The sequence below is a fragment of the Talaromyces stipitatus genome, genomic scaffold (genome assembly GCF_000003125.1).
Source record: "Talaromyces stipitatus ATCC 10500 scf_1105507295555 genomic scaffold, whole genome shotgun sequence".
NCBI classification, from domain to species: Eukaryota; Fungi; Ascomycota; class Eurotiomycetes; order Eurotiales; family Trichocomaceae; genus Talaromyces; species Talaromyces stipitatus.
In genome coordinates this window covers 2,002,714-2,026,384 of record NW_002990116.1, presented here as the reverse complement: position 1 = coordinate 2,026,384, position 23,671 = coordinate 2,002,714, and the positions used below count along the sequence as shown (strand labels likewise).

The following is a 23,671-nucleotide window of genomic DNA, read 5'->3' as shown; positions in this document are numbered from 1 at the left end:
ACGGTAAAAACAAAAAAAGGGAGCGACCGAGTCGCCCCTGCCCGTGCGGAGAAAAGAAACAACAAACCATCAATCCTCGTTGATGATCTGCTTGTGTGTATCTGCTTCTATTAATATACTCTTCTTTTCATTGACATACGCTCCTTGCTTACTCTGCGAGGGACTACAGCATCCTATCTGTTCGTGTTTCGATCCGGATCGGCGTCAAAACCGCGGAGAGGGGAATCATTGTTTGTTTGTTTCAATTGTCTGGTCATTTCACGCATCTGCCCCTCCTTGCACTTCCAGCTTCCTCACTCTTCTTTATCCTTGATACACTATTCATTCGCTATTACTACTTTCATCCGTCCGAGCCCAGACCCTCTACTCCAGCCATGTTGATGGTCGAGAAGCACTGGATTCTTGTACAGCAAAAGACATTCACCAAATGGTATGTTCGGTCGAGATCTGTTCGGTTGATACTTGTCTAATCGTTATTCAGGCTGAATAATAAGTTGAAGGTCAGAAATCTGGCCATCAACGACTTGAGATGTGATTTATCCGATGGAGTAAGTGACTAACTGCCTGCCTGCCTGCCTGCATGCCTGCCTGCCATGGCATGACGAACCGGCAGTTAATATTCATGGTTATAGGTCATGCTTATCCACTTATTGGAAATCCTCGGAGATGAATCCCTCGGTCGATATGCCTCGAAGCCAAAGCTACGCGTACAAAAATTCGAAAATGTCAACAAAGGACTGGATTTCATTAAACTACGCGGCATCCAAATGACCAATATCGGTGCCGAAGATATCGTGGACGGAAACCAAAAGATCATTCTTGGTTTGATATGGACACTCATTTCGAAATTCACAATCAGCGATATCAGTTCAGAGGGCATGTCCGCCAAGGAAGGGCTGTTGTTATGGTGTCAGCGAAAGACGGCTTGTTACCCGGAAGTCGAGGTTCGAGATTTCTCGGCGAGTTGGAACGACGGTCTGGCGTTTTGTGCTCTGTTGGATATTCATCGCCCGGATTTAATCGATTTTGATTCCCTAGATAAAAATGATCACCGAGGTAATATGCAACTAGCCTTTGATATTGCCGCCAACGAGATTGGCATCCCGGACTTGCTCGATGTGGAAGACGTGTGTGACGTGGATAAACCGGACGAGCGGTCATTGATGACTTATATCGCCTATTGGTTCCATGCTTTTTCGCAGTTGGAGAAGGTTGAGAATGCCGGGCGGAGAGTTGAGAAGTTCGTGAGCAATATGCAAGGCGCCTGGGAAATGCAGTCATCCTACGAGAAACGAATGAAGGAATTGCTGGCCCAGATTGCGAATCAAAGAGCGGAATGGAAAGGGGCGTCTTTCGAGGGTACCTACACCGATGCAAAGGAGCAACTTGCTGAATTTTCGCATTATAAGAGAAACCAGAAGCGAAAATGGGTGGCGGAAAAGTCCGATCTTGCTGCTTTGCTGGGAAATATCAAGACCAAGCTCAGCACCTACCGCCTACGACCGTATGAACCTCCTGCAGAGCTGGCACTCGACAGATGTGACCAAGTTTGGGAAGAGTTGATGAAGGAGGAGCAAGAACGCAGCCAGCTCATCAATGAAACTATCCGGGATATCAAGAACAAGTTGCGTCGCTCTTTTGCGGACAAGGCCAATGATTTCGCGCTCACCTTGAAGACGCTAACCCTTGCCATCTCGGGCCTTGAGGGTGATGTTGAAGATCAGCTGACTCATGTCAAACGTTTGAATGATAACCTACCCCCACTTGACGCGTTCTTAGAGACCATTGCAGATCTGGAAGAACAGTGTGCTGAAGCAAACATTGAAGAGAACGACTACACAACGTATACGCTGGACGAGTTGTCGTACGAGTTGGGACTGGTCAAGTCAAGCGTGGCGAAGAAGCTTGCATTCCTAGAGAATCAAATGGTGGCGCGAAATATGACCAATCTTACACCAATCCAATTGGAAGAATTCGAGTCTGTTTTTCGACACTTCGACCGAGACGGGTCAAATACTTTACAGGAGATTGAGTTTTCAGCTGCCTTGGCCAGTCTTGGTCTTGTCTACGACGAAGACGAGATGCATGAAGTGTTCTTGGAGACTTGCGGCCGCAATTCCACAGTCAGCTTTGAGCAGTTTATTCGGTTTATGGTCAGTGTGACTGAAGATCAGAACACTGCAGAGCAGGTGTTTCAGAGTTTCCGCGAGGTGGCCGATGGGAAGGTAAGTAAACATCTTTAAGAGCAAAATGTTTCAAGCTAACACTATACCAGCCGTACGTCACAGAACTGGATCTCCGACATTCTCTCATTCCCGACGAACTCATCGATAATCTTCTGGAGTCAATGCCCAAGCACGAAGGCCCTGATCTTTTAGAAGACCGGGATCTGCCGAAATATGACTATATTACATTCATGGAGAGAATGATGGATAATCAGGGGTCTTCAGAAGATAATAAACATCCAGTCAATGGAGGGCATTAATCGATAGAAGGAATTGGCAACTGCTTTATAGTAATCAGCATTTCTGGTGTTTTGTCCATCACATACATAAAGGGGGTGTTTGTTTCAGTGGCTTGTTTATCATTGTTCATTCAGGATTACTGTTTTTGCTGCTGGGCAGGCATTATTTTTAATCTTTTGTGCTTTCAACCTTCTCTTTGGTGTACAAATACCAAGTTTAATCATTCAATAGTTCCAACAACATGTCTTTTAAATAATATCTGGAACAATCTATTCATCACTGAGATGAGTAGGACTTACACGTGACCAAGTTGCCGGCTCATATGTCTCTCTCCACTCCCGCTAGAGTTTAATCTAACACTTGTCATCCTTCAACCATCAACAACATTCCTCAGTCCAAACCAGACTTTCGTACACACGAAGCCATGGATCGCAGTTTGGAGGAAATCATCTCTGAGCGCCCTGTAAGTTGTGCCTAATATTCGTTGGTGGAATGAAATGTGGAAAGCTAACGTTATTTACAGGCGAAGCAGCAGAATCGTCGGGGACGCGGTAGTGGAAACAATAGCAATGCGCCACGCGATGGTGTGAAAAAGGTAGAACCTCCATTTTCTCTACAAAAGTGCAAGCGATATATCTAACGGGGACAAAAGGTCTCCCTCCTTCCTCCTCTCTCTCCTCATTTTCTCCGACATCCAGTCTCCGTTCCACAATGAGTCAAAGACACTCGAAAATTGATTGCATCTATTGCTGTGACCGTTCTGGTCGGTCGGTTTTTTTTTCTTTTGCTTTTTTCTTCCTCAATGACCGATATGATAAGCAAATCGATTGGACAAAACATCTACCGATGCAATCAGAACCAGACAAATTGGACGATCCTTGGAGCAAAAGAAAAGATTATCATTATTACAAAACATTTGACCGTTTCAGCTGACCTTTGTCCTCCTCTTGAAATTACAGTCGTATCGTGACCGCGTTGATCTTGATCGGTGAGTTGACTTCAATTGCTTAGTATGAGACTTGGTTGCTGATGTAGTGCTGGTTCTATAGTGATTGGGTTCATGATCGATTCGATGATATTGGAGACTGTGCGTTTTTTGCTCGCTGAAATATTGTTCCTCGCTTATATCTATATCAGCCCGTTCTTCACGTCGTGATAACCGATCTAGACGCGATAGAGAATCGCCGGATAGCGATCAACCGTGAGTTTGTCCGTGTCCGAACTGGGTCTTGGTTAGTTGCTAAGATGGATGATTGCAGAGCTCGCTTGCGTATCGACAATCTTCACTGGGACTTGACGGAAGCAGATTTGGAGGTTAGACTGTTCACTTCGCTATCGATGGCCATATGCTTATTATAGGGTAGGGCTTGTTTAGCAAAATCGGGCCAGTACAGAGAGTTCGTATCAACTTTGATCGTGCTGGCCGCTCGGAAGGGACCGCCACTGTTACATATCAGTACGTCGAAGACGCCAGACAGGCAATCCGCGAATTCGACGGTGCCAACGCAAGAGGCCAACCAATTCGATTGACCCTCCTACCGGGTGGAGGCGGCCGTGGTGGACCAAAAACAGAAAAATCAAAGAGCCTCTTTGACCGAATCGAGCGTCCTCACGACCGGACCGAGCGCAGCCTTAGTCCTGACGAAGAAGGTGCCACAGGCGGCGGACGACGTCGTCGAGGCGGAAGAGGACGTGCGGCGGGGGCACCTGGTCGTCGCAGTGACACATCAAAACCTGCTCCGGATCACATTGATCGCTACATACCTGGTCGTCAACAATCACCGAGTCGTCGAAATGCGACCGGTCGCCGACCTGGAGAACGCCGAGATGACAGACGCAATAATCGTAGGAACGCGAATGGCGGTAGTGGACCCCGTCCTAAAAAGACGCAGGAAGAACTTGATGCGGAGATGGATGATTATTGGGGGAATACGACGGCCGCTACTGGTACTACTACCGAGGAGAATACTGTCGCTGCACCTGCGACTGTGGCTGCCACTGGTGAAACGGGTGGTGCTGCGTCGGCAGGAAATGACGATGATATTGACATGATAGAGTGAGCTTCTTCGACTATCACCGAAATGGGTAATTCGTCATGTTTTGAAACGAAATTGTTCCTACATGCATGTTTCACATATCAGGTATCTTCATAGGTGCATGTCTAGTGTATTAACTATCATCATCCAATTCCATCTTAGGACATAGATAAACTCGAGTCCAAAATACAAAAGCATCCCTTTCAACAGATTCTTGCTAGTGGAATGAAAGGCAACATATCTGCCACTACCTCCCATTCATAGGACTTCAATTGGCTGCTATTCTCATATACTGATTAGTTCTAATTTCCAAGGTTAGTTAAGTATATTTCTTTTGCCTTTAAAAGCTTTATACAGTAAAACTTGGTTATAACGAACAGAAGGCTTCTCAAGATCCAAGTCAATATATCCAGAAGTGAGTTCAATTTAGGGATGTACTCATCTATTTCAGTAATCTACAAATAGGATGCTCTTCAGCTCCAAATTAAAGTGATCCAAGCTGAGATCAGAGGGAATATGAGACAGCCTTCTTTTCATTATACCTATCTAATTATAACTGGTCTCTCCCAGATAACTAATAACAATAACCAAAATATCTCCAGCTGTTGAATGGCAAACACATCTACACCACCTTGTGCTAGTATATAAGTGAATCAAAATAAATAATCCTAATTTAAGTATATTAGAATTGTGCAATAACCAGACTGTGACAGCTTAACTTAGCCTTATGATAGCTTCCGCAGGCTTGGCACATGGTTTCCCGACTAGGAAATCTATTGTATGGTGATATCCGTCAAGAAGCTTGATATCTGTCGGCATTGTCCACTGTTGTTGACATGCACCGGTGCCATATTGGGATACCGACTTGACCATATGATTTTATATGTGGATTGGTGTATACATCATGTATGGATATGGCTGGCTATAAATACGGCCCGTATCCCCTAGCTAGATAGATTCCTCATGCTTAGATGTCTCTGTTAACACAGCTACCCTCTCAATATATTTGCTAGGCTTGAGCACCATTACAAAGACTATTAGATATGTCATAGAACAAGGTAAACCAACTACACAAACTTCTTGCAGAAGAACGACAGCAACATGTGTACAATGTGAGTGCAGAGCGAAGGGACCCTGCCGTTATTATTGAATATAAGGCACCTCATACAGTCGCCCTTACCCATATCAAGACCAAACTACAAGGCGTGGATGGCGACCAGGTGATCCGCATGCCTAAAAATAAAACCCCGGAGGACCTTTGCCGTCCCTCTTCTGTCTATCATTCACCGCAGAGTCGGAGTACCTCTGTATATCTCCGGTGAAAACCAGGTCGAAGTCCACTACTCGTGCATCTTGCAATCCTTCGTAGTATCCGAGGTTGTCGAGCAACCATGATGACGCTGGTGATGGTTTTGGTCCTGACACGCCCAGTCGACAGCCTCGACAGCCTCGTCATCAAGACCAATCATCTTTGTCAACCTCATCGCTTGCTGAAACATCACAGGGTTCACGCTCCAAGGGCAAATCTTCGCAGTATTGCACGCAGAAATGCCTACGAAGTTTTATCACGGGAGAAAATTAAATGTCAAGTGTCCTAACGCACTAGCATATGGTTTGCATAAGAAATCTGATAAACATCGACTGAATCCGAAAACGTTGATGCGCGAACTGTATAAGCAGCTATCTAGCAATGATCTCCAGCTTGACATGGGAATCGTATCGCTGCACATCCATGGGATCCGTGATGCTCTTTTTGAAGTAACCCTATGGCCACACGGATATACCTTTGTAGGAAAAGGTGTTCCGGTCGAATCTGTAGGGTGCTCGAAGCACGAAGAGAATGTATATTCGTATCTCACTCAGGTGCAAGGCATATGTGTGCGAGTCCTGCTCGGCGGCTTCGATCTACGGACGTTTTCATATGACGGTATTGCAGATATGATCCATATGATCTTCATGAGCTGTACGGGGCTAACACTAGCAAGACGACGGCTTGAAATTGAGTCTGCCCAACTGATTGAGAAAGCCGAAAGATCTTTACAAGCGACTCACGAGCTCGGTGTGCTGCACAATGGTCCGATAGCTGGGAACATGACTTGGAACGAAGAAGGTTATGTTCATTGATTTTGAGCGGGCAGCGGTTCAAACTGGACGACGCCCTCCAAATAAGAAATAACAACCGAAGCAAGGATTTAGATCTCTTTGAGCGTGAAACACGAGGTATGAGATACGAATCGTGAGGGGGCTTGGAATCAAAGGTCTGTTTGCAGTGACATACAACAGGTCAAGAAACTGGGGTATCTGGAGGCTGGAGTATTATTCTACGCAGTGCTGAGTGCAACTTTGAAGAGTGACGCGGGATCGAATCAAAAAGACGAGGAGGAGCAAGACCTCCATGATTTTTGAGATGCTCACTATGTTAGTATACATATTCTTAACTAATCAAGCTCGTGAGCAGGTCATCCATCGTTCGACTACTGTGTATTAGCGATTGCTGAATTTATGGCTTGACCTTCAGACTGGTACATTTCCTTTGATGATAGACCTGTTACCGGATAACTTATTGCTATTCTCCACCTGTGTAAGTACCTAGAGCAGCAATGGAGTTCTCTACTAGTAATCCTCATAAATAAATTGGTGTTCTCAATATGGAGACACGACTGTAGATAGTAGGATTAGATGTAATATCTTTCAACAATAGTCCCGACTTAAATCACACTCTAGAATTAAGGAACTCGTGCCATTGAAGCCTCTTCTCTTAATTGCTTCTTTCTAATCTGCTAAACTACAGGTTTGCATCAATGCACACATCGACTACTATGGCTAATACTGTTATCGCGTGTCTCGTCCTACTGCCTAATTATCACACATCGACTTGCACGAAAGCTCTTTTTTCTTGAAGATGAATCAGCAATACTATATACAGTTTCTAGCTATTAGCTAGCCAGTTTTGAAGTGTTGAGGCTCGCGACTACACTCCTCGCCAAGGTTCTACTTGTAAATCTGTCATCGTAGGAGTTTCTTGCGAGTTCTTTAATATACGATACGTAGTCTATATCCCTGACCTAGCAATCATTCAACATTCGTACAGCGTAGCTAGCTAACAATAAATTGAAAGGCGAGAGGGACATGGAAAACTACCGCCATAATCCATACGGCTCACGACATGCTTTCCATAATTTGATAGTTCCATCTTCACTGCCTGTTCCATACAATTTCCCGTCTGGCGAGTAACTAACCGACCAGATGGGACCGTGATGACCTTTTTGCACTTCTATTCGCACGTTAGACATATTCTCCACAGCCAGGAGGGGAAAAACCTGAATACATACCCAATTCTTCATCAGTATGTAAATCATATACCCTCGCCCAAGTATCCTCTCCAGCACCACCAGTCACAAATCTACCCGTCTCATTATTCACCGCTACACTGGCAACCTCATACCTAAAATCGACCTTTTTAAGTAACCGTCCCGGCATCGCGCCGTCAAACAAGTAAACGCTCTTCCCCGCCGCAACGCTCAGAATTCCAGCCTCGTTGGGTCGGGTAGCTAGCACATTCAATTCGCAACTACCGATTGTCCCCTCGACGCTATATTCAACGACGGGGTGACGAGATCGTAGATCCCACCAGCGGATTTTGCGGTCTTCGGCTGCTGTAGTGAGGATGTTGTAGTCTATGTTCCAGATTATGGATTTGATGGTGCCGCTGTGCACGCCGGGACCGATTTCGTAGCTTGTTACTGTTGATCCGTTGGGGTTTGGCGAAGATGATGTTGTGTTATTAGTGTCATTGGTTAAAGGCGGTGAGCCGCCATCGTTATTGTTGGTTGCAGTGTTGCTCCGTGTAAGATCGAAGATGCGCAGTTTCTTTTCCATGCCTCCTGTAGCCAGGACTTGAGGGTTTGTCTGGACGGGGAAAGCGACTGCTCGGACTATGTGGTTATGCTGTAATGTGTGTAGGCATTCGCCTGTATGTGTATCCCATACCTTCCTGACAATTAGACAATCAGCTCTAACGAATTCAAATACTATTCTAGATGTAGTGCATACGCGGAGAAATCTGCAGCTGCCGTAGCGGCTATGTTTGCATCTGCAGACAATCGGGCCTGCCAGACGGCACCTTTATGGCCGAGAAAAGTCCCAATCCTGGCTATATGTTAGTAATAGCTTCTCTCCAATGGCAGAGACGGTCTTACCAATCACCAGTAATACCATCACGAAGCATTGGATTGTTGTCTATAAACAATGAGCTATTAAACTATGTTTCAATGTTTTCATAAACGGAGCACACCTTTGCATGCTGAGATCAAATAGTATTGATCCTCTTCCACTATAGATGAGAAACTGATATGTGGAACTGGACGAGAATGTCCATGACAAGTCAGGGGGACGACTTTGGGCACATCTTGGAACATGTTAGTTTAATCCATTTCCTCTTGCTGTAATGACAAAACTAACCTGTCGCCATAGTGGTACTCAGACTTTACAATGTCGATTCTAGGTTTATGCGGTCTGTGATTGGTAGAACTCCACACCTGCTGTGATGCTCAAGCTGAAGCAGAGAGCTGATAAAAGCGAGGTCGATAATGGTATTCTTTCAATAAATGTCGTAATAGCAAGAGATTCGTCACGTCGTTAGAAGAAAAGCCGTTTCTTGTTCGTATATAAAGAGTGATACAATTTGGCGAGTTGCAGGTTAATGGATCCCGCTTCGTTGTTTTTCGAGACGTGGTTTTTCGAAAAGAACCATATAAATAGTATGTCAACGTTCTTTGATCTTTTGGAAGAGCTGTAAAAAATATATGCAGAGAATAATGAAAGACGAGTAGGTGTGTGAGTGTGTGAGTGTTTGAGAAGTTGAGATGGGTCAGATCTTTCTTAATTTGCTTTTTGGCGTGGTTATATAACGGCTGCGCTTGTGATTGGCTGGAAGTATTGCTGCCAGGAACGGTTTAGTGTCACCGAGTCAGTCACCTTTCGAGTATCAACTTCTCCTACATCCTCAGATGGTATAATAGATCTATGTACAGTTACAACACCCTGGAAAGTATCATGTCCTTCGATAAACTCGCATCCCCCATGCTGCCCGCAATACAAACAACCCCCAAGCCATGCCGATACTATCCCAGATAACATTCAACTTGCTTCCTTTGACTTCACGCCAACCCACGGCTACTTCGGCCACAGGGATCCCCGCAAACTCGGCCAACATCAACATTTCAACATCGAAGATCCAGCCTTCGGAGTGCATGTACGGAACGATGTAGGGGAGTGAGGCGCGCGAAAACAGCTTGAAGCCGCATTGGGTATCTTTTACTTTTGCAGTGGCGGGGGGAGTTAAGAGCCAGAGTATGAGATGGAAGGAATGCATCAAGAAGTTGCGGAGCTTGGAGCGCTGGAACAGTTGTTAGCTTTCAGATTTAAGACACGGCGAAAATTCGATCGAGACATACCTTCACTACGGCCTCGCTGCCGACCATGTGCGCTCGCGAACCAACAGCTACCGCTCTTCCTTCGGAGTCCTCAGCCTCCTGACAAGCACTCACCAGTTTCCCGAGATCTGAGAATTTGCTAGCACCATCAGCGTCTGCAAAAACAACATATTTCCCTCTAACGTGTCGCATCCCATGTGTAACCGCACCGCCTTTACCCCGATTTTGAGTCAAGGTGACAATTCGTATGCTCCCAGGAGGTATATGTACTCCTTCGTGTTCGTCCGGTGACCAAGGCCCGGTATGAGCTCGAGGATGTAAAGACAGTTGATGATCCCGGGCGAACTCAAATGCAACCTCTTCAGTTCTGTCTGTAGAACCGTCCGAAACAAGAAGGATCTCCCATCCCTTCGACAAATCATTATCCGAGACCTGTCCATTGCCGATCTTGCGTTGTCGTACACTATCGTTCTTGCTCTTTCCCACTTTCGCTTGCTCGTTAGCTTGTCCGGCTAAAGTGCCGTACGCGTGTTCTAAATATTCCACCGTCTCCTCTAACATTCCGACCAAACGCTCTTCTTCGTTATAAGCGGGAACTACGACCGACATGAACAGTTCTGGCTTCTCTATATCTAAAACAGCATGTTTGTCCGATATATTCTGGCGCTGATGTTCCCAACTATCCTGCCAGCATGGTAATCGTTGGGGTTGGGTCGGGGTGCCATCTTCCGCCAAGGTACGATAAGTCTTTTCTTCGGGGAACGGCGGTCGAGGTCTGAACGCAACAGCAAAGAGGAGGATGTATGCCTAGATTTTAATGAGTATACACATCCGTGGTTGTCGGGTTCACAGTCGATGGAGACCTGAATAACTTACAAGAGCAACAACCCCAACGGCACCAGCGGCCAGTGAGAGAAGCAGTACAGAAGGTGGAACGGTGCTCAGCACCTGCACACATTCCATGCAAACCTGAGTTATATACTCAGACATGATTGCTCGTTATGATGTCTCCCTAGCCAAAACAAGCATTCAAGTAGCGGACAAGAGGGGAACCTCCAGTCCCTCAGGAAGTATAGGGAGACGAAGATAGCAATTGACTGCACTCCATGCAAGGATTCCTAGTTGAAACAGCGATCAATTGACAGTGCGTATCGTTGGTCTAGTGCTCGGCTTTCCAACAATGTCTGGAGCGAGCATATCTTGTCGTTATAGGTATATGTGTTAAGAAGGTCCTGTTGATCTTATTGACGACAGCTCTATTCTGCCACTTGGCCGAATGTCAGAATGCGCGATGCCGATTGGCTACAAGCCATGCACGAGGCATAAACTTAGGCGGTATGCAGGATCCACCAGGAATCTTGACAGAAAATCACGTGCTTAACTACTGAGATTAGTCATCCACAAGTCGCAAGAAGGATTCTCACCCTAAACCCTAAGGTGAATCTATCTAGACATATTTATAACGAGCAGATCACTCAGCTCTGCATTATTGATTCACACCTTCAGTCGCTAACAAGTCAGCAAAGAACGAGCTATCGATGCCTTGGAGAGCCCATTTGAGAACCGGACAATATGCCATTCCGTTAAGGGGTTAGTGATTTATGTGGTTTTTGTAGGCGATTTCCGGCTGACTCCATTCCTCTGCTCCGGCTATCGTGGAAGTATTGTGTATACTCCGTACTATATGGGGTATAGTGGTCCATCTCGTCGCTTTAACGAGAGTGGCCCCACCGGGTGAGGCCTATATAAACTGCGAGTGCATCCCCGAACGACGACCATCGATTCCACGTCTCCTTTTTCTTGTCTACCGCTCTAGCTGCTCACCTCTTCCCTAGCCGTGTCTACCTAGCAAAAAACTACACGAATGGCTGATCCCAGCATCTTCCCCTCCCCCTGCGCGGATCCACCTTATTCCTGCGCCGCCTCCCTTTCTGTACCGTGACTACCTTTGAGTAGTTGACAGAAATTTGGGTTCTATAGCAGTGAGCCATCATCTGCAATTCAGATGATGGAAGATAACCATACATGAATCAAAGCCTCCAGTTCAAATACCACATGATTGAATCACCAGACTATTAGCCCCACCCAATCGATTGCACTGCTAAGTTCCTAACGGCTACACTCGTGCAAGTGAAGCCAGGACTGAGAGGAACCCGCTCTCATTACAGCCGGTACAGAGAACAATGAAGGCAAATCTTTGACACAAGAAGCAACGAGATGGTAATCTAGAGACGACATTGGCCACAGATGTGGTCAGCAATGCCGCAATTGGGGAACGGAGCGGAGTTGCGCGTGAGCGTGGATAGTATCGGACAAGCTACAAGATCATGCTTCATTTTTGAGCCTGGTTGGGTTATTTTATTGGAGGCCGGCCAGTCCGTTCAATACGACGACTGCAACGCCAATGCCGCCGTTCCTTCTTGCTTGTGGAGACTACGCTGACGGAGACGGTGCTAGTGGCAGCGAAAGCGACATTCTAGGCGAAATTGACAATCATCGGTTTGCAGCTTTCGTATTTTTAGATGGATATAAAAGCCTCTCGGTGCACAGCATAATGGAGTGCATCCGTCAGACCTCGCCTTCATTTTCCCTGAGCTCTCTATTTCTGTTCCACGATCATGGCTGTTACCTTAGAGAACATCAAATCTTACCGTCCCTTCACTTTCTGCACGCCCTTCAAAGAGCATATTCCTTGACAATTGCTCAACTCCGTTCCTCCACCCCACAAAAATAGTCAATCCAAACCCCTCCGTTCACTCAAATTCCCTCACACCCTTCCCCCCTGCGCTTGCGCAGTCTCCTGAGATCTATTTGGAGTAACAACCTGCAGAGCATTGACAACTGCTCCCTTCTCGACTAATAACTGAACAATCTTAGAATGTCCTCTTTGAGCAGCAGCCTGGAGAGCATTGCCGTAGTATCCACCCTGTGCATTGACATCTGCTCCTTTCTCGAGTAGTAGTTGAACAATCTCAAGATGTCCTCCTTGAGCAGCAGCCTGAAGAGCATTGCCATATTGTCCACCCTGAGCATTGAAATCCGCTCCCTTTTCGAGTAGTAGCTTAACAATTTCAGGATGCCCCCGCTCAGAAGCCCATTGTAATGAAGTTATTCCTAACCCGTCGACCCAATCAATTGCACCTGTCTCATTCACATCTACCCGACACAGTATGTTAGGATGGCCATTGAATGCAGCTAAATGCAGTGCCTTCATTTTGGGGTCTCGATGATACGGCATTGCTGCAACCCAAAATTTAGGAACCCACAAGTGAAATCGCTCAGTCCTAACATCATACAGCTTCCAGACCCAGTCCACTATCTCGTCTTCTGGAGATAGTACGTCTCGAAAATGATTGGCCCAGTTTTCGGCAGAATAATCTAGTAAGCTCCGTATAAGCACTCCCTCATTACTGACCACATCATTCATAAGAAGGTATTTGACACATATTTTAGTCATTTGTATCTCTGTTTTGCGCTGCCAATGGGTGCTGGAAGATCTATTGTGTTTGCTAATAAGATACTCTCTTGCAGTCTGATGAATGAGGTAGATTTTGGATTCTTTGATGAAAACAAACAGCCCACAGAGTTGCCGTATCTTTTCGTCTAATCCGTTAGGGCTTAGGCCAGCCTCCGTTGCTGTTTCTGCATCTGGACTCGTCGCTATTCCCAAAGCCATTGCCATCTCCTGAATAGTTAGTGGACGTCGTGCACCAACAATAATTCGTAGAATAGTTTCTGCCTTGGCTTTTTGGTTAGAAGGAACTCGATCAAGTATTCTCTCATATGCTTCAGGGACATTCTTGGAAGCGGTGGAATTATTTCATTGTCTGGCCGAAGGCTATTTTTCAATGTCCTTTTGATATCATCGATTGCTAAATACAACCAAAGGTATGTGCGATGCTTCATTTTGCACAGCTCTTTTTGAAGCTGCTCTTGCGTGTCAGCACATAAACCTAGGTCCTTCGCCAGCTCAGTCACTTTGACTTTTACTACCCGATTGATCTCATTGTGAATCTGATCATTCTCTTCTTCACCTCGAAGATGGATCTGCGGGAAACAGTCAGTCACTGGCCGAAAATATCATAAATATCATCATATGGTCGACTCGTCACGAGAAACTTCAACCAATTTCTTTGACTAGCTGAACGTTGATCATGAAATTCACGAAGTTTCTCAATCAGCTGTTTTTGGTCCTGGCTTCGGCACTCGTCAAGAGCATCGAAAACACATATTGTTTTTTCGGATGCTGGGTCGGAGGTCGCTGTCATAAGAATGTGCCACATGTCGTCTACTTCATACTGAATCTTCTCTCGGTTTCTTTCCCAGGATGGTAATGCGTGTCGCAACAGTTGGCGTTGCAAGCTGAATAGCTGATGAAGCACGGCACACAACGCAGTAGCAAGATTGTTCTGCTCGTCATTGTCCTTAAAAAAGAAGTACACAATGGAGACATTCGAGTCAGAAGCCAGGAATACTTCATCAATCAATGATTTTGCGAGTACGGATTTACCGCATCCTGGGTCAGCCGAGATCCATAAGAGATCATTGCTTGTGGCGTTCCACCAACGCAGGTACTCGGGGCTGTTGAGTACCCACTCACACGTTCCTTTCGCTCGATTTGGGTTGCGATTTTTGAAATCTTTATAAGTTGACGTCTTGAATGCTTGATGACAGCGACGTTGATCTTCGTCAAGACTCTCTCCATTTTTTCGCGGTGATGGCTTTCTCGTTGATCGAAAGCCTTTTTCTGGTCCTCCTTAATGCCTTCAAGCAGAGCTAGTGATCATGGAGTAAAGCTTCGTGTTAGACGCGGGAGAAACCACTATACGATGCTGATAATCACTTACGACAGATATCTGCCGCTAAGCTCTCTTGAGATACACCCTTTGGGACATAACCCAGCAGCTCTTTCGTAAATGCCGCTGCCGCTAGTGCAGCATAACCTTGCCATTGTTTATTCTTGTGCGAGTCGGCATAATCGCAAATACCACGTACCACCAGACAAGGAAAGTCCGCCATCAGGCCTGCTGCCTCCATTTCAAAACACAACGCACCGGTCTCCTTGCGGATAGCCTCTCTCGTCTTTCCGTCTTTGATCAAAGTATTCCCAGATGCGATCGTTCCATAATAAATCTGTGGATAGCTCTCCTCACGACTGGTCCGATTTTCCTCCCATTCCGCTAGACACTGATCACAGGACGTTGCACTTTCAGGATGCGTATGCTCTATTTTGAATAGCCGGTCCAGCTTGATGTCAGGGCGGCTGAAGGTTTTCCGTGTCCGTGTATTTTTTCCAATAGCTTCTTGAAGGTAAACAGGATACCGAGGATCATCATATAGTTCGGCTGCCCTCATCTGAGCCAGCGCGTTCAGCAACGACTTTGGCGGGCTATTCAAGGATCCAACGCGTTGAATTTCGCCATATTTGCCGATTTTTCCCATGTCGTGTTGAATGACGCCGCCATGAGAGCCTTCAGGACGACTGACCACGATATCGCCCAGGCGAATGTCATAGTTAGCAGAAGGGGCCCCTCCACCGATGCCCACCATCAAGCCGATGCGGAGCGAGTCACTAAATGTTCGCATCATGTTGTTGGCAACTGTGGTGGCTGAAGTAGCCCCGTATTGTCCATCGGGCAGACACGCGATCACGACGTAGTGACGATCGATCCGACCTAAGTTGTATGTGTTGGTGTCAGTCCTTTCCTGCTCTTGAAGAATACCGAAATTCTCATCCAGCATCTGGATTGCGGCGGCCGCTTCGATAGGTAGGGCACATATCCAACCGATCTGGAACTCGTTTCGGGATGGAGGACTTTCCATGGCTTAGAGACATAATATCACAAGCATGTATAGGATTGAGCCTTAGAACACAAATTAACGATATGAAGGCATTCTTTTTCATATCGAGGCGTTACGATGCGAAGTCCCATAAATATGAGTGTTGACAAGGCTGAACAATAAAGAGATGACAAGGCTGACTTTGAGATTGTAGGCGGTAAGAAGGCGTTCATGATTGGTGGAGACTTACGTCTCTGCAGATGAGCACGAAGAGCGCATCTACACTTCACTTCGTCGATATTCGAGGCTGCATGACCTAGTCGACCTCAACGCATCACATGCGGAGGAAAACAACCATCCGAGCATGTATCGCCATCGTCACATGCGAGCTAGCCGGCCAGTCTGGTATGGTCTGGGTCGCACACCAGAGGGAGAACATAGAGTTGTGATAGATTCCACGCACGACGCACCCTGGTTCCCCTTTAATCATGCGAGGACGATGCAGCCTGGCATACCTTTCGCTGTTTCCATAATAGGCAGCTATCAGGATCAAAAGGTCCTTGTTTCCCTGTGGCAAATCGGCGGGGAGAGGTTGAAAGAGCAATTCCGGTAGGTAATTCAGATGTGGTTCTTCTGAATCCACCTCGCCCACGTTTATGTCCTCTGTAATGTTGAACATCTTCTCATCAAACCCAGAGAAGGGGTAAAGATAGTCCATACCGTCAAAGTCGCTGGCATCTTGGGACTCTTCAACGGTTGCCCCTTCAATGACAGGGTCTCTCTCTTCGTCTCTCGGTTTGTTGATGCCTTGGTCGATATCGAGAGTAAATACAATGGCGTTATCATCGTTCAAGCATGCAGTAGTTGGGTCCTGCAGCGTAATTTCTCTAGTGTAGTCATTTGTGACGCGGTATCGAACAGGTTTTCGCATGATGGATTCAAATATTTCCATGGATCCACTAGCGCGAGCTTCCTCGGCGACAGATCCATCTCGAGATACAGCTCCACATAGTTGGCTACAGCATATGCGCGAGCAATTTGATACGACATGTCAGGACACTGCTACCACAGCTTCCTGTAGGTGTCCTGTGAAGCCACCTGAGGGTGCGAGATACAGTAAGGTCTGTCTCGCGCTTCAGGGATAGAGGGTATTTTGTTGCTCATGACCGCACGAGCAGTTAAAGCACGAGAGACTTCAGGCACATATTGCCTGAACTGTTCTAGCTCTGAATCCTCGGCGAACTGCTCGTGGTATCGAATGCCACGGATCACGCAGAGTCGCGTTATTCGATGTTCCAGAACCGTAGGGACAGCTTTGCCGCGAAGAGCGTCCCTGACCTCACCAAGGTCAAAGGCCGACGACCTCAAGCGGTCTATGATGTTGTTTTCTGCCATGTCGCAATGTCTTGACTAGGCTTGACTGGCACAGACAAAGCGTAGGGTAAGTCAAAGTAAGCCGGATCAAGCAAGATTGGGGGGGTGGGGGGGGTTAATGTCACTAATTCGTATCAAGAGGGAAAGTAATAATTATGGCGTAGGTGTTCAGATGAGAAGATATTTCCTTTTTGAGCGAAGGAAATGTAGTCGAGATTTCAATTGTAAGGTGCAGCTGATAATCGTCGAAGCCCGAGGAGGGCTAGAGATGTTGGTATCAAATTCCCATGCTTAGTAGTAAATAGCAACAATGACAGGGACAAGCACAATACAAAAACTATATAATACCTAGGATTATCCTTCTACTAATATTGCCCAACTCCGTGTGAAGTAAGATAGACAGTCTATTGAGACAAAATCTTCTTTCCTTCATACTGTCACGTCAAAAACAAGTCGCTGCAAACCTCTACCTGTTATCTCATTTGACAATGTGTCTTGCTATTGTTCCCCTCCTCCTTTTCAGAATCTCGCAGGTAAGTGCATTCGGCGTTGACTGGGGCCTACGAACGCATTCTCCTCTACTACGTATACTCCATCGATTGCCAGCTAAATGGCGGCAAACCGGCGACGATTGCGACTGGTTGCAGAGGCACAGGGGGAAATCCGTGTACCCTGGACCAACTCCTCCGCTATATTGCTAAAAATCCCAATGGCATTCCTACCCGACCCACCCCGGCAACTTCTTACCCAGCACTGCCCGACATGGACCAGACGGCTTAAAGTATTGCAGTCAAAGACTCTGAGGGTCATGATTTCGGTAAACCAATAAACACAGGACGTGCGTTGCCTCGCTTTTAAGGATCGTACGACGAGTTCCTGGCCAAACTTGCGTTCAGTGCCAATGCGTTTGCCAGTCTCCTCCCTGCCAACGCCGACTTGCTCAAGAAAGTCCTCCAGGATATTCGCAATATCCGCCTGGAGGCCACCTTAAAGACGCTTTTGCAGCACAATGCCAGTAAAGGCATTGACGTAAAGTCCATATCGATCCCTCTCTACGATGGTGCGCCTGATAACCTCAAAGTGACCATCGTTGATGCTCCGGCAATCGTGGAGACAAATGATGGGTTGACAAAAAAGGATTTTAAAAGAAGGTGGTTAGAAAATGCCGATACTGGACATCTCGAAAATACGGACAAGTTGAAGGAAGTCTTGCAATATATAGGGATGGATTGTTCGTAGTTTGTTGATTCAACAGCCAGGGCAATGACACCTGGGCACACAGTGTCAGGTCAAATTCTTCTGGCACATAACCTTGGAAGAATGTTGGTATTGGGGTTTTTTAAACAGAGGAACCAAAAAAATATACAGCCCGGAATCAAACGATCCTACTCTATGCAGTCTTAGATTGGCAAATTACACTTTCGGAGCATGAATCAAGATGTATCTACCAACTTTTTTCTTAGATATCCAAATACATTAGTGGAGCAGGGATTAGAGGACATCGTGACTCTTTTATGACACAGTCAATGACTAGATTGTCGGAGATATGAGGATACCTGGTTACATGTAGTATGATCTGTTTACTATTTCATATCTCTTTAACACAAGCCATTTGAAAACTAGTAAGAGAATTAACTCAATTCTAACCGTTATAGATACTAGACTACCTAGGTGGTTATCCTCTGCTTCGCTTTTTTCTCCTTTGCAGGTCAACGACTTAGTAGTTACTCTCGTTAGAGTGAAATTCAACCAATCCTAGCATATGTCAACAGTACAACGAACATCTAGGACTGGTGGAACCACGTCTGTGACATTTCCACAAAATAGCGAACGTAATATGGCAAACTGTGCCAGATAGGCAGACAACAGCACAATAATTACCAATTTCTCCACTATGGATGTGGGTAGTTAAACAAGTTGCATGCATGCATGGACCCATACGGCAAGAGGAATGGAAGCGCGGGAAAATATCATAATATATACATAGTAAATAGTAAATAGTAAGTTAACTAACTTATAATACCTGACTAAAATCTCTGATAGTCAGTGGTCACTAATTAAACAGAAATGGTCCCTGCATGGTCAATATATTCTTAATCAATTAGGCTACATCTCGTCTCCACTGGACTCATAATTATCCGCAAAGCTTATCTTACTTTAAATTATTTTAAATTCTGACAGAATATCACCTGACTCACGTAGACGCCTGCCTTGGTATCATATTGGGACTAGCCCGTTTTAATATCAACCCTCGACCTACCACCTAGCTAGGACACACAATCAAGTGTCTATAACATTTCTAGGCACTCATCATATTTCGTATTACCTTCTCGATACTAATTTCATCCATGGATTCTAGTGTCAAGGAACGACCTGGAGTTCTTATGCTCCCAGCTCTCAGAAAATGGCCGACTATTGCTCTCGAGGCCGGTCATACTAAATCATATATGGACCTCAAGAGCGACGCAGAACTTCTTCTAGAAGGCTCAGAGGGCGCCATTTGGATCGTTATCTTAGTGAAGATAACCCCGGTCACTGCAACAGATCGATCAATCCATGGATAATCAACCAAGAAACAACAAGGGCAGAACAGTTCGGAAATCGACAGGTAAGTTTCTAGACTTGGATAACACAGAAGATGCTAATGGAGATCAGGTGCTATACCCGGTTCCAGCAAAATATGCAACTCGGAATATTACTCTTCCGTGGCAGGCTTTGCTACGTGAGCATTCTGGGGCTCGCCAGCTTGTAGAGGAACCAACCCCTCTCGTCCTCGATGATCTTCGTAACGAGCTAAATACTGTTTTCGACCATATGCGGTTTCGGAGCCAGCCTACTAATCCGATGGGAAAAATGACCTCGCCGATATTTTGACGATCCCAGCATCGCGGCCATTCTTAAGCGACCAGTCTGCATGACTGGGAACCTGGCTATGCGAGCGAAAGGCCTCTTCTTACCTCGGGCATGCCAAGATTAGGGCTAATTTCCAGATCTGTAAGGCTCGAGTTTAAGTCAGAAGGCAGATTTCTTACAACAGAAACTTCGAGACAAGCAAGTTTGAGAAATATGAAACGAAAATTATCGTCCCGAGTAGCTCAAAAGGCCATTTGAAAAATAGAAGAATTTTTTATCATGTGCGTTCTTCCTACGCATCTACACTGAAGACCGATCATATCCTGAATCATATGATTCTAGTGGCAGGGTTATTCCTGCTTATTAATAGCCAAGTAAGTCAATATGTCTTCTATATTATGATAGTTTCTACGTACAGAATTGAACTAGAGATGATCACTTTGTAATAGCTATTTTGCTGTTTGGTCACTTTGGTGTCTGTGTCACCGGTCTTAGGGGTCCCACCTACACTAGGGGTGAATCATTCAAGAGTCAACCATGACTCCACAACTTCAAAGTGGAATCATTTAACGACCCAACGTCTACTCTGCAGGTACATATAAAAGTCATCCTGTTGGCAGACAATTCGTATACTCAGTTTGTACCCAGTGGTCACTTACATGTTTCCTTTTGCCACCCTCGGTTCTAAGCTCGAAGCTCGCCCACCAACTGGGACAAGTTCTATCTTGAAGCATTAATGCATCGTCATGAACGCGCCCGGACCTGATATTTTATCGTGCTACACAACATCGAAAATATTATGCCATCTAAGATAAGAGCGTGTCCCTGAGGGGCCCATTCTCATCTAAGCTGGGGTTCTACCTTGTCGTTAAGGAGAGCAGGTCGCTTGAGTCGAAATTGCAGGCAACGGATTAGGATTCGACCGTCCTCGAGTTAGATGATGTGTTGTTTAACTTCTCGACATTCTCTCTGTACAGGAACTTGATGAAGTCTCATGTGGGAATATATTTCCGCCACCAACACGTCACCAGCGATTGGGTGCAGCGATACACATACAGGCTGAGATGCTGCGGCTCCTCAACTGAGGTCCGACAAGCAGCGCAGTGGACGTGGCTCCACGCCGGAGCTCACCCTGACATGCGTCCTTGTGCACGGAGGACTTAGATTAACCAGCAGGTATAAATCTGCTGCTTTGTTTTGAGAATTAATTTTCTCAATAAGTGTTGCTTCTTCAAATGAATTGTCAGGGCACGCGCTGGACATCATAAAACATTTGAATTAGCAGGATTAGCAGTTGCAATGGCCCAGCCTCGTGCAAATGGGCTTGATCCCATAGAGGAGGCTGAAATTCCGAGTCATCATCACTTCCTCCCAGATTTAGCCACTAATCTTGATACTTCATTAGAAGCTCCGAGTATTGTTATACCGGAGCCCCCTCTAGTACGTTCTTTCTTTTTGAAGTCCCAGCCTCTTATATTGTGTTAAGGTAACCTCCTGTTCTTGACCATGCAGCAACACCTTCCACATGTTAGGGAACGAAGATATCCTGCATCTCACACAAACACCCCTTCTTTCCCATTAGCTGGAGATAACATCGGGCCCTTCCTCTATCATCACTTCCATGATGCTGTTCTAATTACATATAGTGCTATGATATACACCATGGTGCCAACAACAGTTCTCTCGGCGGGTCTATTGATCCAAGGCTGCTCAATCGACAAACACCTCTCGGAGCAACTCTACGGCATCAGAGCGGCGTACACAGAGGCAGGCGTTTCGTCCAGTCAACTGAGCCGAGACAAAATCAGCTAAAACAGCCGGGGCTGAAAGGAAGAAGTTGCCTGGAATGTAGGACTAAGAAGAAAAAGGTGATATGCTCCTACAAGATCGAGCTGACTGGTTTGCTGAGTGCAGTGGGCAGTGCAAGCATCATACGAATTCAAATACGGAATCCCTCCTAACATTCATTGGCATGCGCCGTTTGATTTTCGTGCCGCTAGGTGTGTGCTCCAAATGTTCATCTACGCAATTAACACTGACATCCTAATAGGGCGTATGAAGAATACGATTCGTACCCTGTATGAGAATGTCACTGCAATTGGATCGCACGCCGGAGGATCTTTCCGACCTCAGAATAACCCTGTCGCCCTGAGCATGTCTTTGGAAGATTCCTTATCTCTGCCACGCCTGGAAGATGAGCTCTTCGTGTCCTTTGATCCTTGTAGGCTCGGGAATATGTTACAGTCGGACGAAAATACACATCCTATTACTTTGGAGCCGGCCATGGATAGGTTTTTTGATACTTTCATTTCACAGAAGATGTGGCAGGACCAGTGGGGATGTCACAATTCAGATATCACCGAAGCTCAAGTAAGTGAGCGGGTTTCTTTTAAGGATCGGTATACGGCTTACTCACACAAAGCACAGGAGGAAATTCTTTGGACGACACGAATGTTTTGCGGCTACTTTATCCTTTTATATAATCTCAATTTTATTGAGATATATAGCGAATACACAGAACAGCATGCTGCACGGTTGAGGTGTGTTGCACTAGTGTATTTCTTGATTGATCGATTGTGTCGGTTGTACCAGGATCTGGGAGGCAACTTGCAAGCTCTCGTGGATGAAGGAGATAGCAACCATTACGTTGCGACTAGGGCCCTTGAACTTATATATAACTGTCTTGGTGCTCCTCTTCCAATTGAATGGAACATTACGAACCATTCGATTATGCAACCACTGGTGAGGCTCAACCTGTTCCTGTTTATCCAAGTAGGGGTTCCCAAGATTACTGATACCCCCTGCTATTCAGGATAGTATACGCCGGCTGCTAAGTGAACGGATACCTGAGATACGCTCAGAAATCAACGATATAGCGCGCAACCTTGCTCCTCCGTATCGGGGAGATAACAGGTTGAGAGGTCACCCTACAATCATAGCTGCCGATAGGCTCTGGTTACCAAGGCGCCTTCGCATCCATTTCAACCGTCAGTCGGGACTGCCTTCGAATAATATGATGCTTACAAGGAACGGCAGGTGAGAAGGACTTTGTGTATCATTCTCTTGTTCCCTCCCAATGCGTGTGCTAACTAGGGTATCAGGTTGAACATGTATTCCGTACCGGTACTACTTTCCTCGGAAAATATATACGATTTCCCTTCAGCCGATCAACCCGGGATTCCAAGCCAAGCGTATCCAACTGTCAACCTCGACCGGTCAAGTGACCGGCCCGATCATGGCGTATTTTCAAGTAGCTCTTCTACAACTCAGCAGGCAGCCAGGTCTAACACCGCCCATCGGATTCTACAGTCACAATCAACTCAAACGAACGCAACACGCCCTTCTCCAGCCTTTGAAGCTGATTTTGATGACCAATTGTTCGAATCTGGGGGTCTAGTATGGGACTTAGCTTCGGAGCACAGGTCCTGGCAGCTCGAGGGTGGCAATTACCAACAGTTCCCGTGAACTGACACATAGCACATGCTATCTTAAAATCCGGCATTTTGTGCAAGGTCTTATTCATCAATTTTATCTTATTCCTTGTCCATTAATTGCGGTGGGAGGCTTTCTGTTGAAATCCATTCTATATAAATCGAGCATCATGATACGATAAGTTACAGCAAGAGGCGGGAGTATAGGGGAGCTTACAATATACCTAGGTACACTATAAACCATCACCAATACAATGCGAATTCATTTTCAAGAGATATGACCGAATACAGCAAAA

At 46.0% G+C, this 23,671-nt stretch overlaps 9 protein-coding genes across 9 annotated transcripts, besides 1 other annotated feature; 4 read left to right on the top strand and 5 right to left on the bottom strand.

Annotated features, from left to right (window-relative positions):
- The first annotated feature begins 97 nt into the window (after nt 1-97).
- On the top strand, nt 98-2,691 carry TSTA_118600 (alpha-actinin, sarcomeric (f-actin cross linking protein)). The gene is made up of 4 exons (XM_002482040.1): nt 98-430; nt 482-548; nt 633-2,225; nt 2,276-2,691. Exons 1-4 carry the CDS (start codon nt 375-377, stop codon nt 2,483-2,485), a joined length of 1,926 nt encoding a protein of 641 aa, XP_002482085.1. The 5' UTR covers nt 98-374; the 3' UTR covers nt 2,486-2,691.
- Nucleotides 561-593: a microsatellite.
- A 198-nt stretch (nt 2,692-2,889) lies between the features above and the next one.
- On the top strand, nt 2,890-4,525 carry TSTA_118590 (RNA binding protein, putative; the record flags this gene model as incomplete). Its single annotated transcript, XM_002482039.1, has 7 exons — nt 2,890-2,928; nt 2,989-3,060; nt 3,425-3,453; nt 3,515-3,552; nt 3,603-3,666; nt 3,725-3,779; nt 3,830-4,525. The coding sequence occupies 7 exons, from the start codon at nt 2,890-2,892 to the stop codon at nt 4,523-4,525; spliced, it is 993 nt and encodes a 330-aa protein (XP_002482084.1).
- A 1,524-nt stretch (nt 4,526-6,049) lies between these two features.
- TSTA_118580 (uncharacterized protein) lies at nt 6,050-6,625 on the top strand (the record flags this gene model as incomplete). The annotated part of the gene is made up of 2 exons (XM_002482038.1): nt 6,050-6,343; nt 6,365-6,625. The coding sequence occupies 2 exons, from the start codon at nt 6,050-6,052 to the stop codon at nt 6,623-6,625; spliced, it is 555 nt and encodes a 184-aa protein (XP_002482083.1).
- A 934-nt stretch (nt 6,626-7,559) lies between these two features.
- Nucleotides 7,560-9,016, bottom strand: TSTA_118570 (WD repeat protein). The gene is made up of 6 exons (XM_002482037.1): nt 8,963-9,016; nt 8,796-8,909; nt 8,701-8,740; nt 8,555-8,650; nt 7,834-8,495; nt 7,560-7,775 (listed from the first exon to the last, which is right to left on the bottom strand). Exons 1-6 carry the CDS (start codon nt 8,970-8,972, stop codon nt 7,639-7,641), a joined length of 1,059 nt encoding a protein of 352 aa, XP_002482082.1. The 5' UTR covers nt 8,973-9,016; the 3' UTR covers nt 7,560-7,638.
- A 353-nt stretch (nt 9,017-9,369) lies between these two features.
- TSTA_118560 (dolichyl-phosphate beta-glucosyltransferase, putative) lies at nt 9,370-11,135 on the bottom strand. Its single transcript, XM_002482036.1, has 3 exons — nt 10,813-11,135; nt 9,958-10,743; nt 9,370-9,899 (listed from the first exon to the last, which is right to left on the bottom strand). Exons 1-3 carry the CDS (start codon nt 10,924-10,926, stop codon nt 9,555-9,557), a joined length of 1,245 nt encoding a protein of 414 aa, XP_002482081.1. The 5' UTR covers nt 10,927-11,135; the 3' UTR covers nt 9,370-9,554.
- A 1,497-nt stretch (nt 11,136-12,632) lies between these two features.
- Nucleotides 12,633-13,612, bottom strand: TSTA_118550 (ankyrin repeat domain protein, putative; the record flags this gene model as incomplete). Its single annotated transcript, XM_002482035.1, has 2 exons — nt 12,633-13,433; nt 13,458-13,612. The coding sequence occupies 2 exons, from the start codon at nt 13,610-13,612 to the stop codon at nt 12,704-12,706; spliced, it is 885 nt and encodes a 294-aa protein (XP_002482080.1). The 3' UTR covers nt 12,633-12,703.
- An 807-nt stretch (nt 13,613-14,419) lies between these two features.
- TSTA_118540 (uncharacterized protein) lies at nt 14,420-15,759 on the bottom strand (the record flags this gene model as incomplete). Its single annotated transcript, XM_002482034.1, has 2 exons — nt 14,420-14,712; nt 14,784-15,759. The coding sequence occupies 2 exons, from the start codon at nt 15,757-15,759 to the stop codon at nt 14,420-14,422; spliced, it is 1,269 nt and encodes a 422-aa protein (XP_002482079.1).
- A 292-nt stretch (nt 15,760-16,051) lies between these two features.
- TSTA_118530 (uncharacterized protein) lies at nt 16,052-17,112 on the bottom strand (the record flags this gene model as incomplete). The annotated part of the gene is made up of 2 exons (XM_002482033.1): nt 16,052-16,733; nt 16,784-17,112. The coding sequence occupies 2 exons, from the start codon at nt 17,110-17,112 to the stop codon at nt 16,052-16,054; spliced, it is 1,011 nt and encodes a 336-aa protein (XP_002482078.1).
- A 589-nt stretch (nt 17,113-17,701) lies between these two features.
- On the top strand, nt 17,702-18,434 carry TSTA_118520 (uncharacterized protein; the record flags this gene model as incomplete). The annotated part of the gene is made up of 2 exons (XM_002482032.1): nt 17,702-17,908; nt 17,965-18,434. 2 exons carry the CDS (start codon nt 17,702-17,704, stop codon nt 18,328-18,330), a joined length of 573 nt encoding a protein of 190 aa, XP_002482077.1. The 3' UTR covers nt 18,331-18,434.
- Between the last annotated feature and the right edge of the window lie 5,237 nt (nt 18,435-23,671).